Source organism: Fusarium oxysporum, genomic scaffold (assembly GCF_000149955.1).
Source record: "Fusarium oxysporum f. sp. lycopersici 4287 supercont2.48 genomic scaffold, whole genome shotgun sequence".
Taxonomy (NCBI): Eukaryota; Fungi; Ascomycota; class Sordariomycetes; order Hypocreales; family Nectriaceae; genus Fusarium; species Fusarium oxysporum.
This window is the reverse complement of record NW_017264850.1, coordinates 136,625-148,536: the sequence shown is the minus strand read 5'-3', so window position 1 is coordinate 148,536 and position 11,912 is coordinate 136,625. Positions and strand designations below refer to the sequence as shown.

The window sequence follows — 11,912 nt, the reverse complement described above, 5'->3', positions numbered from 1 at the left end:
TCTTCGTGGAAGACTGTGTTGATAGTCCATCTCTGATGGCTGGATCCCACTTGACATTCGGCTTCTCACGACGGTGAGCATAGACTGCTTCGTTGTATTCACGAACAGTGTCAATAAAGGCAGACTTATTTCGGAGGCCTCGTTCTGCGCACTTGTCGGCGAGCTCCTCCAGAGTATTAGCAGTAATGCGCTCAACACGTTCCTCGCGGTACTCTTCTGACCGTAGCCAACCGCTTGTTCTGGAGTCCCAGACCTGGAAAGCAAGATGCTCGGGTTGTTGAAGAATAGCTCGGCCAAACTTGGCATAGGTGTAGTTTCGAAGATCAACACCTTCATCAACGAATCTCGCGCCATCAACGTTGAGCATGAGGCCAAGAGGGTATCCTGACTTGGTGTACTCGTTGGAAGCTTCTCGGTCACCCGTGTTGGGTTCAGCATTGGCGTCCCAGGCAACAGAGTGGCAACCAGACCAGTTGCCCACAGCCTGCGCGCCAAGTTGTTGGATAGCCAGTCCCAGAACATCGCCAGTATTGTAAGGTGTCCCTCGAACCATGGCCAAGTCCCAGCCAGGCCCAAGGAATTGACTTCGCATCTGAGGATTTGACTCGAAACCGCCGGCAGCTAGGATTACAGCACCAGCGGTCAATGTACGCTTGACGCCATTAAGAGAGACTTCAACTTCGTAACCGTCATTGAAAGAGTGCTTCTTCAATCCCGTGAGGCCAGTTGACCACGAAACTTGGACATTGTGCTTCTTGATGGCAGCAAGATAGTCTTGAATGAGACCCTTGCCTCCATCCTCGGTCTTGATACACATACCACCCCAGAACTTAATCCTCCCATCAACCTCATATGCTTGCCTGTTGAAGGAAAGCTGGAATCGTATTCCATTCGCAGCAAGCCACTTGATAGTAGCATTGGAGTTCTGAATGAGGCTCTTTGAGAGTTCAGGGTCTGAGCGTCCCATGCAGACTCTGTCCATATCGTTTTGAAAGTCTTTCTCGGTATAAGGAGCTAGATCGATCTTGTCGGCTTGTTCCGGGGACACGTTGTTGACGATTGGCAGGATATCTTGAAGTCCGCCATGGGCAATTCGATACGCGCCAGCGGTGAAAAAAGAGTTTCCACCGACCCAGTTCTCGGGACACTTGTCGATAAGCAGGACACTTTCTGCGCCGTTCTGAACTGCTGAGAGAGCTGCTGCAAAACCAGCGTTGCCACTGCCTACAACTAGGACATCGACTTGTTTTGGAAGAGCCATGGTAACGGTGAGGGGAGTGACTAGAGAAGAAAATCGGGACGAATATGATATCCAGAAGATGGTTTGTAATTGTAAAGATGAAAGATCGTGGAATACGCTGTTTTGAAGAGTTTATATAATTATTTCAATGCCTCAAGAGAATGGTGTTGTCGTGATTACGCCACTCAAGACACGGGGACTCATCCTCCGAATTGACTACCAAGCCACTTTGCAGCTGCATTCAATTGGCCCCATTCCTCCAGCATGTGGCTGGTAGTGGAGAAGCAAAATGGCACCGCGGAGACTGATTCTCCGAGTGATGGCTCGGTTACTTCGGTAAAGACAAGACTCCACATTCCACTCGGAGCTTTCTTCTCCGGCCTACGAACTTCAGGTGCTGCTTGAAGCAATTCTGCAACTCTGCGTCCATGATGGGCCCTTCTGCAACAATCTTGTCATATCAGTCGTATCATTTTCGCTCCACTATTTCTCGAAACCTTGCATAATGTCTTCTCGGGACAATGACGTGATGATGGTCGCAGACGATGGTCCCAGTCAACGACAACCCAAGTCGTTAGCAAAAGCGTGTATGGCCTGTCGGACCAAGAAGATCCGTTGCGACGCTGCAAAGCCTGAATGTGGAAATTGTGCCAGTCAAAAACGTGAATGTATCTATCGGAGAGAAACTCCACGAAAAAGGTACGTCATGCTGCATCGTGTTGAGTAGTCTAATAAGTGGCAGACCTACGTTTTCGCAGATTAATAAATTGCAACGAGACCTGGCTACTTTTAAAGTGTTCCTGTTTACTCTCAAGAGAAGTGGTCCGGAGGAGCGGGAGAAACTACTTAATGCAGCTGTTGATGAAGATGGGGTTGTCAACTTGCTAGAGTCAACTGAGGCTGACCCTGTAGGAGAGGCTTCATCACGAAAGGTCACAAGTCAACCTATTGATAGAAAGGCCACTACACCAATAGTATCATCAGATGATGAGCTAAATATTGCAAACTTTATATCCGTCGACGATGCTGGCACAACAAACAGCTTCGGTCCATCGTCTGCTCTCCACAATCCTGCAAGGAACGATAAAGGAACCCCATCATCCCGCCAATCTACAACAACAGAGCATGTCAAGAATGAATTAATAGCCAATGCCGCCATGCAACGGCACCTCGAGCACAGACTTACAAGACACGCAACAATTGCCGGAGAGCCAACAGAACTTGCACTTCATCTGCTAAACTTGCACTGGGCTCGTCAACATCATACTTTTCTTCTCACATATCGGCCGGCTGTTATGCGAGACTTGGAGTGCTCTGGTCCATACTGCTCTGCTTTCATGCTCAATGCCATATTCGCATGCTGTAGCAAGTTCTCTCCGCGATCTGACGTCAGGGACGACCCAGATGATCCATCCAGCGTTGGCCGTCGTTTCTTCAAGCGCTGTGATGAGCTTCTTAGCAGCGAAAGTCTCCTCACTAGACCGCATATATCAACAATTGTGGGACTTGTCCTTCTGGGCTCGACGTATAATGCTCGCGGAGAGACGTCCAAAGGCTGGCTGTATACAGGATACGCCCTACGAATGGTTTATGATCTTGGTCTTCATCTCGATCCCAGGCAGACTACAGAAGATCCTGAAGAGATTGAGATCCGGAGACGGGTTTTCTGGGGCGCTTTTGTCTGCGATAAGCTCCAGAGTCTCTATATGGGTCGTCCAGTTGCAATCAATCTACGTGACTCACAAGTATCTCGCGAATTCCTTGACTTGTACGAGGAAATGGAGCCATTTTATCCTTCAGCGTTGACTACAGACTCTTCCACATCCAGGCTTGATGAAAACATGGGAGATGCGATCCCGAGACATTCCGTTTCGACTTTCCAGCAGCTATGCCTTCTCTCGAAGATAATGACGACAATCATCAATCGCTTCTATGTGGTCGGAGCCACGTTCTCAAACGCTCAAATCGATCTACAAAAGATTGAGCAGGCCTTGCAGCATTGGCGAGACAAGCTACCGTTAGAGCTAGATTTCCAACCATGGTTGTCGACGAGCACTGCGGTTCAAACACCCAACATCATGGTTCTTCACAACGTCTATCACTCTCTTATCATTCTTGTCCATCGACCATTCATGTCAGATGATCACCTTCGATCCACTGCCACGTCGGGACGGTCATGGGAGCAATGTACTGTTGCGGCCAGATGCATCACCAGTATAGCCTCAGTCTACAAGTCAACCTATGGGCTAAATGGGGCTCCTTATGTGCTCGCGTACACGGTGTATGTGGCGTGCACAATTCACGTCCGTAATGCAGCTTCTCAGAGCCAAGCAGGTGACCATTTATCGATGCTCAAGTCCAGTTTGGAATGCCTGGATGAACTATGCACGGCAAATCCTGGTGTTGCAAAACCAGCAAACAGCATCAGACGCTTAATTGAGGCCAACCAGTTGAACTTCGTTACCGGTAAGTCCAGTTCTCCCTCGTATTCGCATATATGATATTGACTTTCCTGCAAAAGAAGGGCACTCTCTTAGGCAAAATGGTATGTCGTTTGACTTGGACATAATTCAGAGCACGTTTTCGGTTACCGAATGGTCCAATACGGGATCTGATATGTTTCGCATGGCCGATTTTGAGTATGGTCTACCAATTGATCCCTTGTTTGGCTGGATAAATGTCTCAACTCCATCGCTGGAAGAAGAGACACCAGCTTTAAGCAATACTCAGTTACTCCATCAACCATAGCAGTAACGGGGAATCACCTTGTAAAAGCAGCTGTAAGGTTCTAGGCCTGCATCTTCCTGTAGATGCGAGGGCTTTGCGTCGGGCACAGGATTGGACAAGCCGACACCGGGGACAATGACAAAGTCGCAGACAACCTCGACCAAGCCATATAGGTAGTGATAAGGCGCAAAATTGCCAAGTTTGATGATCCCCTCGACAATACCACCATACAAAGTCACAATATAGTGCGAATCCGAGGATATTTCTACCCTTGTACATCCTTTAGTCACTGCAGCCGGGAAAGTTAAAATTCTCAGCGGTGCCGCTTCTATTTGCGGAAAGCTTGAGTAGCTGTTGCTTCAGGCAGCGCATGTTGCCAGAAAATCACAGTAGGCAACAATGGCAAAGCCATCTTCTGAAGAGGGGCCATTTAGCCATGGGTAAGTTGGGCTGGGCGTGAATGAATCGATGGTAGGATAAGAAGAGCGGCAGGGCCGCGATCGGTTCTCAAGTATCACTGCTATTTACCACGGGATAATCAATATAGCCTCTATTCTCCGACGGCCCTTGAGGTCGTTCAGTCTATCCCCCATAATACAACAATAAAATAGATCTGAGACGAAAAGAAAAGTATTTTCAAGGTATCTAGGCATACAGGTACCCAGTTAAGCTATCTGTGGTTTGGAAAATCTAAGTGCTGATCTCCCTCTGGAATAAGCGGCGTTTCATAAGTGGCTAAAGTCTTATTGAATTCTCGTGCTCGCGCAGCTCGTGTTCCACTGCATATAATGATTCCATCTCTTATTGCTTAACATAGTGGATCATGCCATATCTGATTGAAATTTTACTTAGTAAGTGTGCGCGGTCCTGAGTAATCTCTCCGATAAGAAGTGGAGATACCGGGATCCGGATTCGCGGGCAAGTAGAAAGTATTAGTGTTTGCTTCCGTCAATGATGTATATGATAAATTGATGTGAATTTGTAAACGAATTTAAAAGCACACAGACCCCCTCAAGATCAATTCCATTAATTCCTCTTTAACAACACATCTATCCCAAAGACATATCTCAAGTCACATCACCAGCAATGCTTTCTCTTTGGAGCCTCGGACTTTTTCTCCTGTCGGTCCCAGCGGCTATCGCAGCTCCAGGATCGTCTCTCGATGTTTCCCCCACGATCTTGCCATTCACCGAGTCAGCAAACACCGCCGAGGCTTCCACAGCCACGGCAGTCGCCACAGATACCGCCAAAACCGTCGGTCACGTCCTAAAAGGATGCCAAGAGAATTTGCGGTACACAAACTGGGAGCTATACTCAGACCCTAACTGCCAGAACGCCATCTTCAACCCTCTCATGGTTATCTGGGATCCCTGTAAGAAGTTCCAGGAAACAGCGCCACTTAGCAGCGGTGTGATCTTTCAGGGCATCAGGTGGATCGGGGGAGGCAATGCGCAGCACTTCTATGCTTGTCAGCAGGGGTTTTCATGCCGTGAACAAGTTTCTGAGATTCCGCAGAACCCAGGCGTTTGCTTGTCTAGCGGGGGCCAGCATTGGGACAAGATTGCCACTGTGCCCTAGATATTGTTGGCATGCATCTGGGCAGGCAGGCACGGCGATTGGATTGTTTGCAGAAGCTGAGGCAGAGGAGGCGGCTATTACCTAGAAGTTGGACAGATTAATTTCATCGTGTTATAAATTGATTGATGGATTTACTGCTTGCGCATGCCGCTCAAGTTTCAAATATCTCTGAGATAATCTAGCTCGGGTTCGCTCCAATAGTAAGCTCGGATTCCCAGATGCAAAGAGAGTTTGCTTGACCTCGCTTCTTCTCCGCATCTCCATACAACTCTCTTCTTCTTGCTAGCTGCTACAAAACCAAGCCAGCACAACTTTGGCCGCGGTTACACGGCTGTATTCAATATTCTGGCAAACGCCACCTCCAGGATTGCGATCAATCACAATGGCACGGGTGGGTCATAAGGAATCTCGTCACAGTTGCTTGAGGTGCAAGAAAAGGCGTGTAAAGGTACGTCGAATCCAGCCCTGTTGCGGGACCCAAATTTACTTTGGGGTGAGTAAGTGTGACGAAGAAGTTCCCTGTGCAGCGTGTACGCGACATAAAGTGCTATGCAGCCTACAATGTGACGGCGGACAAGGTCGAGACTCGCCGTTAGCTTCAAGGAGAAGCACAAAGAATGCAAGTGCTTCCACGGTACATGAGATCGACACTTTTGTAGGGAGGTCTATACTGACTAATTGTAGAAATCCCAAGGAAACTCATCATCGTCCGCCTTTTCGCTCCCCACTTCTCTTGATTTATTCAGCCACCCAGAACCAGAGCAGTCAGGCTCGTGGATATTGGATGCTGAGCTTATCCACCACTACACCATGGTGTCCTATGGAACTTTGTCGCATGCCCCAGAGGTTTGCCATGCCTTGCGCTCAGGTGTATTTCGCGAGGCTTTGTCACATCCATATTTGCTGCATGAGCTTCTGGCCTTTGCTGGATTCCACCTCGCATCCCTTAATCCGAATGATCGGCATCGATACTCTTTGCGTGGCTTCCACCATCAAAAAATGGCTGCTGGGAAGATGAGGGAGGCTATTGCCATAATGAATTCGACAAACTGCCATGCTCTATTTCTGACATCGATATTTCTAATCGTCAACGCCTTCGCTGAACCATTCGATTGCAAAATTACTGGCAATACTTTCTCCCCAACCAAAGCTGTCGTCGACATATTTTCTCTTGTCGGAGGCATAAAACTCATCTTCCATTCATCGGGTCTCGATCTCGGGTCGAGCCCTTTAAATGTGCTCTTCATAGGACCTGGCAGCAACAAATGTGATCCATACCGCCTTCAATCGCTTCTTGAACAGCTTCCTGAGCTGCGGAGTAGAACATATGAAGCAAAGGGGATTGAAGAGACTCAGAAGGTCTTGATTGCGTCAATCGAAGCTCTTCAGAGCTGCATTGATACCGTCAGTAGACAAAGAGCTCCAGGCATTTCAATCGAAATCAGCGCATTATTTGTTTTGGCCGGTGATGCTTCCTAAGGAGTTCTTGGATCTGGCCCGAGATGGTCACCCCATGGCTTTGGTATTACTGGCTTACTACAGCGTCATATCAAATTGGGCACAGCCCGAATGCTGGTTTCTTAACTCATGGTCTAAGCGACAGGCACCGCCAAACTCTTCCCGCCTGAAGAGGATGTTGAGGTTCCAATATTGGCACAATTCGCCGATTACCTATCTCCCAAAGTTCGCGCGGTTACAGTCGATGACGAAGGACTGATTGTGGAAGTCTCCGCTGATCCAGAACAAGACGATACTGGGTTTATCGGATATCTACCTTTCAGGGCCACCAGATCACTTCACGATTGCCGTACAGTCCACTACTCGAAGCTGCAGGAGCCTGATCGGCTTGGACCAGGTGTTGAAGAAATGTCAAAATATGAATAATAATTAGTTATTCTGATAGCTCAATTAGCTATAACTAAAGGCTTAACGTTCTGTTTCTATATATTGTGGTGGGTGCTCATTTGCTGTCGCTTGCTCATAAGACGGTGCGGTTGAGCTTCCTTGACCATTGACAGCGTCTTCGAAGATCCGGGCTCGTAACTGTTGCAGTTTCTCTCTTGCTTGTTTCAGGTCCTTACCTGCAGCATCCCTCTTTTCAGTCCATACGCTCTTCTTCTCCTCAGCCAATCGCAGCTCCTTGTCTACAATCGCGCCCGCCGCAGCTATACCCTCTGCCGTTGCTTTAATCTCCCGATGGAACAAGTAGTCAGTCACCGGTGTGTTGATCAAGTCGTCGAATCTGTCAACGGCGCTTTTCCCTTCTGCGACCTTGGGCATTATAAACCCGCCGACTTCGGGATCGAGCTCGTGAGCCAGAGCGAGGAATTGCGAAGCCTCAGCCAGACTACGCCGGACCAGGCCCAACTCTTCACGCTCTTTCCGGTCAGCAACAGCGGAATTAAAGTTACGATTAGCTCTTATTCCAGCTCCGGCTTTCAGATCAAAGATATCTGATTCGGAGGTTTTGAACGCCTTTGCTGCGCTTCCGGCGGCGAAGGTGACGCGTGAGCGAGCCATTGTGATATAGTTAAACACTGAAGCCACTTGGCTATAGCGGCTCTGTATGGGAACAAATATCTTGAGAATGTCAATGTCATGCCCTAAAGAAAACGACGGAAAATAATTTTAGTTATTACCTGTTGAGCTGCTTTCATCTCTGCCTCGAGCACATCTTCTTCAGCATTATCTGGCGAAGGCCCATCAAAGACAACTGCATAAAGGTTATCAAGATCATTCAGGGCCTGCACACGTTGCTCGAGCATGTGCTCTAACTTCTGCCTCCGCTCCTTTATGTCATCCAGCTTGGCCTTGAGCTCTTTGCGCGTCTTGTCCGCCTTGGCCTGCCACTCCAGCAACTCTATCACGTCATTCTCCTCCTTGGTGAGCTTTTCCTTATACTGTGAACCAGCAAAGAACTTTTTTATGTGGCTGCCTCGTAGATCTTCATATTCCTTCTGTTCCTTTTTAAGTCGAGCGGACAATTCGCTATATAACGCGTCTGCATCATACCATATGTTTTTGAGTGCAGCAAGGTCGAGTTTGACCTGGGTTAGAGTGGCTGCAGTATCTTCAGTGGCAGCGATAACCGAGAGGAGTCGCTCTCCTTCAGCTGCTGCCGCGCTGATTCGATCTTTAGGGGACTCAATTGTAGGCACCATGGAGAGCGACTTTTTGTAATTTTGTTGTGAGAAGTTGATTGTATGTCAGATGGACTTTTTATAAATAGGTTGGTTATCTTAAAGCAGATCCCAATATTCTATTCTAAGTTAAATACAATATAAAACTTGATAAGAACTTTAATATAAATGCCTCATAAAGATTTTCTGCTAAAGCTTTCAGCGTCACTGCCCAAACTCAAAGAGGCTGTCCAATTGAAGATCTTTAGTAATCTTCAATGTGAGGGGTAATAACCTAGGTAAGAATGTGGTTTCGGCTTGGAGGTAACTACAGGTTAAGTCATTACCACAAGGACGTGTCTATCAGCCAAGCGCGTCATTAGTTAAGACGAAGAAAATTAAATATTCTGCGGCATTAACTCCACAAACTAGGAGTTGATTCCTCAGTAAATCAGTAAGTAAAACATTCTATATAACTTAAGGTTATATAAGGTATCTCGGAGTTATTTAAGAGATTTAATTATAAAATTACTAGAAATCTAATATCTACCCTAGTGTTATAAATGTTAGCCCTAAAGAGCCAAAGCTCTGGTACCTTCTCAGAGTCTGGACAAGATAGTAAGAGCAAAAGTTGCCTGCAGAGTTTATACAGTTTCTAAATAAGCAACGTCTCAGGGCGAAGGTAATTTAACTATTATAAAACATAACCAAGTCCATCGTCCCCTAGTCTACTCGAACAAATTCCGTCCCATCGTAGGGACTAATGATGCTAACGACTGTTGTATCCTCCATATTGAAGATGAGCTCATCAGCAGTCCCAGAGGCTCCAATATTCATCCAGGCCTGACTCTGGTCGAACAATCCTCCTTTGCCGCCCTCAACGGCAGCACGAGGTGCAGGGGTTGCAAGTCCAGAAACCACGCGGAAAGCTGTAGAAAACTTGCCCTTGATATTGTATTGTGCGGCTAGAGAGCGAGAGTTGGAATAGAGACCCATTGGGTAGAGGCGTGACGAAGTATCCTCAACTGCGTCTTGTCCTTTAACGTACCAAGACTTCAACTTTAATCCAGGCTCTCCTTTCGTGACTTCAATGGTAATGTTTGTTGTCTCAGAGCCCTTGACGACGAATGTACCGGTGAGGTTCTTCTCGGCACTTTCCGCCGCGGCGTACTCAGCTGCTGTGATGAAGGTTGTTCCTGTAACGTCGCGAAGTGGCCAACGCGCAGGGGTGGCAGTTTCGCCGGCAATTAGAATCGAGAAGCCAATACCATGGTCTGGCGAAAGGGCGATAAAGCAGGTATAATCATCGTTACCGCCAGCTTTGAGATATAGGTCAGAGACACGGGTGCGGTTCGAGCCAGGGCCAGTAGGGAGGGTGAGACGTGTGATTTCCCAGGGTGCCCCGACAAGCTCGACAAGGGTGCCAGTGCTACTGCGAGGCTTCATCCACTCCCGAGTAGTGGAAGATGAGAGGAGGTCGGAGTTCAGGATAGAGATTCCCGCGAGTCGCAAGTCTTTGGCAGATGAATAGATGCCACCAGATCTTCTCATCGTTAGTTTATTTCACCAACAGCACATTCCGAAACTTGACTTACCCAGCCACAATAGGGACATCAATGCCCCATGACTTGAGCCCAGTCCGGGCTACGGCATCCACGTCCGAGCCATTGGGAACCACTGCAGAGGAAGAGTCCATTCCAAGTGGTTCAAAGATAATATCTTTAATTGCGTCTTTGTACTCTTGGCCAGTAAGCCGCTCAAGGATCAAAGTCAGAACGCCAAACCCGGCATCGGAGTACAGCGCACTTCGCCAAGGGCCCATAGTAGGGACCTGTGTATCCCGCATAAATTCAAGAAAGCCTGGTCTTGTAAGTAAGGGCCCAATCCACTAGGTGTCCTACTTACCTTCTCGATCGTCTCCAGTGGTATTTGGGTTGAGTTTAAAGTATTCTATTGTTTAAGTCAATACTCAGTGGACCACCTAAGGTACTGCCGCAAACTTACCTCCAGGGCCACTGGTGCCAGCCTGATGTGTAGCAAGTGCTCCCACAGTAATTTCACTCCAGTCGATTCTCTCCAGTGGGTTACTAGACGAATTACCCAAAAGCTCAGGCAGAAAAATGGACACAGGATAGCTCAATGCCTCAATGCCAGCCTTAGCAATGATAGCATACACAGTGAAGACCTTTGTCACGCTGCCAGTCCTGAAGATTGTATCCTCAGTCAGTTTTCCCTTTGTGAGAGTATCTTTGTATGTATCGCCAACATGGAAGTAACTGTAAAGCGAATCATTGGTCGAGGCTGAAAAGACATCAACCGCAAAAATGAGGTCTGTTTTATTCAGGATCTTAGTATCAAAGAGTTCTTCGACCAATGATGGGAACTTTTCCTTGGCTTCATTGAGGAAATCTGTCTTAGAAATGTCGAAGTTAGGGAGAAAAGAGGGGCCAGTAAGAGGAACATCATTTGAGAGGATGACGCTGGCTGTTGCAGAGCCAGCAAGGCCCATATAGGCCAAAGATTCGAAACGCATGTTGAGTAGTATGAGTGAAGTGTAATGTCTCTTGGGATAATTTCAATCTTTGGCAAGTCTTGAACTCTTAAATACAGATTTGATTCTTAACATTGTTGTGCATATCGTCGCCAAGCAATTTGACATCATACCTGTTGTAAGGCTGAGAGCGGCACGTTGATACTGGAAAGAGTTTAGCCTCGTAGATCGTGCAAGAAGTGGGCCAAGCAACAAGCCTGTAATTTGCCTAGCGATCCATCCAGAAGGAGGTTTAGTTTCAGTGCTTGGATGAGCAAAACGATCCCATTTCCAGCATTTCCTTGCTTGTTTGACTTTCTGCGCCTTGGCTGTGCAGTTGTCCCAGTCGCTGATCTGGACGTATTAGAAGCTAAGCCAGTGTACCGCCCTTTGGCCACATTATCTGATTGGGCCGATGACCTAGCTGAAGTTCGGCTGTGCCTTGCTGACAAGGGTTGCGTACTTGTTACAGGAATGACCGCCCGGATGGACAGTTTAACCGATCCTCCGGAGCGCAGCGTACGTCTTGAAGCGGTGTTCCTTTTTTCGGCTGATATCTAGAGAGTTACATTGGCTATTCAATGCAGATGGGCACATAACCAAAACCTACTTCTTCTAAGAAACTCAAGCTAGTATCTACATACTTTTTGCATAATGGTCTTAGGCGATCGCGCAACAGCTGCATGTTCTTTGTTATTGAATGACGCGACTTCGTAGG

General features: G+C 47.6%; 6 protein-coding genes across 7 annotated transcripts in view; 3 read left to right on the top strand and 3 right to left on the bottom strand.

The window, feature by feature from the left end:
- FOXG_17397 (uncharacterized protein) overlaps nt 1-1,261 on the bottom strand; it is a gene marked incomplete at its 5' end in the record, with an annotated part of 1,753 nt that extends 492 nt beyond the window's left edge. Inside the window, one exon of the mRNA XM_018397401.1 lies at nt 70-1,261. Within this exon, the coding sequence (XP_018258384.1) occupies nt 70-1,261 (1,192 nt within the window). The remainder of the gene's footprint in view (nt 1-69) is intronic.
- A 367-nt stretch (nt 1,262-1,628) lies between these two features.
- On the top strand, nt 1,629-4,310 carry FOXG_17396 (uncharacterized protein). Of its 2 annotated transcripts, XM_018397399.1 has the most exons (3): nt 1,629-1,939; nt 1,983-3,706; nt 3,762-4,310. In XM_018397399.1, exons 1-3 carry the CDS (start codon nt 1,746-1,748, stop codon nt 3,986-3,988), a joined length of 2,145 nt encoding a protein of 714 aa, XP_018258382.1. In that variant the 5' UTR covers nt 1,629-1,745; the 3' UTR covers nt 3,989-4,310. The 2 variants fall into 2 exon arrangements, with proteins under 2 accessions (XP_018258382.1, XP_018258383.1); XM_018397400.1 differs by having other exon boundaries at nt 1,629-3,706.
- Nucleotides 4,311-5,053: 743 nt separating this feature from the next.
- Nucleotides 5,054-5,545, top strand: FOXG_17395 (uncharacterized protein; the record flags this gene model as incomplete). Its single annotated transcript, XM_018397398.1, has 1 exon — nt 5,054-5,545. The coding sequence occupies one exon, from the start codon at nt 5,054-5,056 to the stop codon at nt 5,543-5,545; it is 492 nt and encodes a 163-aa protein (XP_018258381.1).
- A 999-nt stretch (nt 5,546-6,544) lies between these two features.
- Nucleotides 6,545-7,429, top strand: FOXG_22801 (uncharacterized protein; the record flags this gene model as incomplete). Its single annotated transcript, XM_018403215.1, has 2 exons — nt 6,545-6,953; nt 7,149-7,429. 2 exons carry the CDS (start codon nt 6,545-6,547, stop codon nt 7,427-7,429), a joined length of 690 nt encoding a protein of 229 aa, XP_018258380.1.
- A 42-nt stretch (nt 7,430-7,471) lies between these two features.
- On the bottom strand, nt 7,472-8,790 carry FOXG_17394 (uncharacterized protein; the record flags this gene model as incomplete). Its single annotated transcript, XM_018397397.1, has 2 exons — nt 8,185-8,790; nt 7,472-8,125 (listed from the first exon to the last, which is right to left on the bottom strand). The coding sequence occupies exons 1-2, from the start codon at nt 8,704-8,706 to the stop codon at nt 7,472-7,474; spliced, it is 1,176 nt and encodes a 391-aa protein (XP_018258379.1). The 5' UTR covers nt 8,707-8,790.
- A 597-nt stretch (nt 8,791-9,387) lies between these two features.
- FOXG_17393 (uncharacterized protein) lies at nt 9,388-11,197 on the bottom strand (the record flags this gene model as incomplete). The annotated part of the gene is made up of 4 exons (XM_018397396.1): nt 9,388-10,207; nt 10,260-10,524; nt 10,570-10,614; nt 10,669-11,197. The coding sequence occupies 4 exons, from the start codon at nt 11,195-11,197 to the stop codon at nt 9,388-9,390; spliced, it is 1,659 nt and encodes a 552-aa protein (XP_018258378.1).
- Nucleotides 11,198-11,912: the final 715 nt, after the last annotated feature.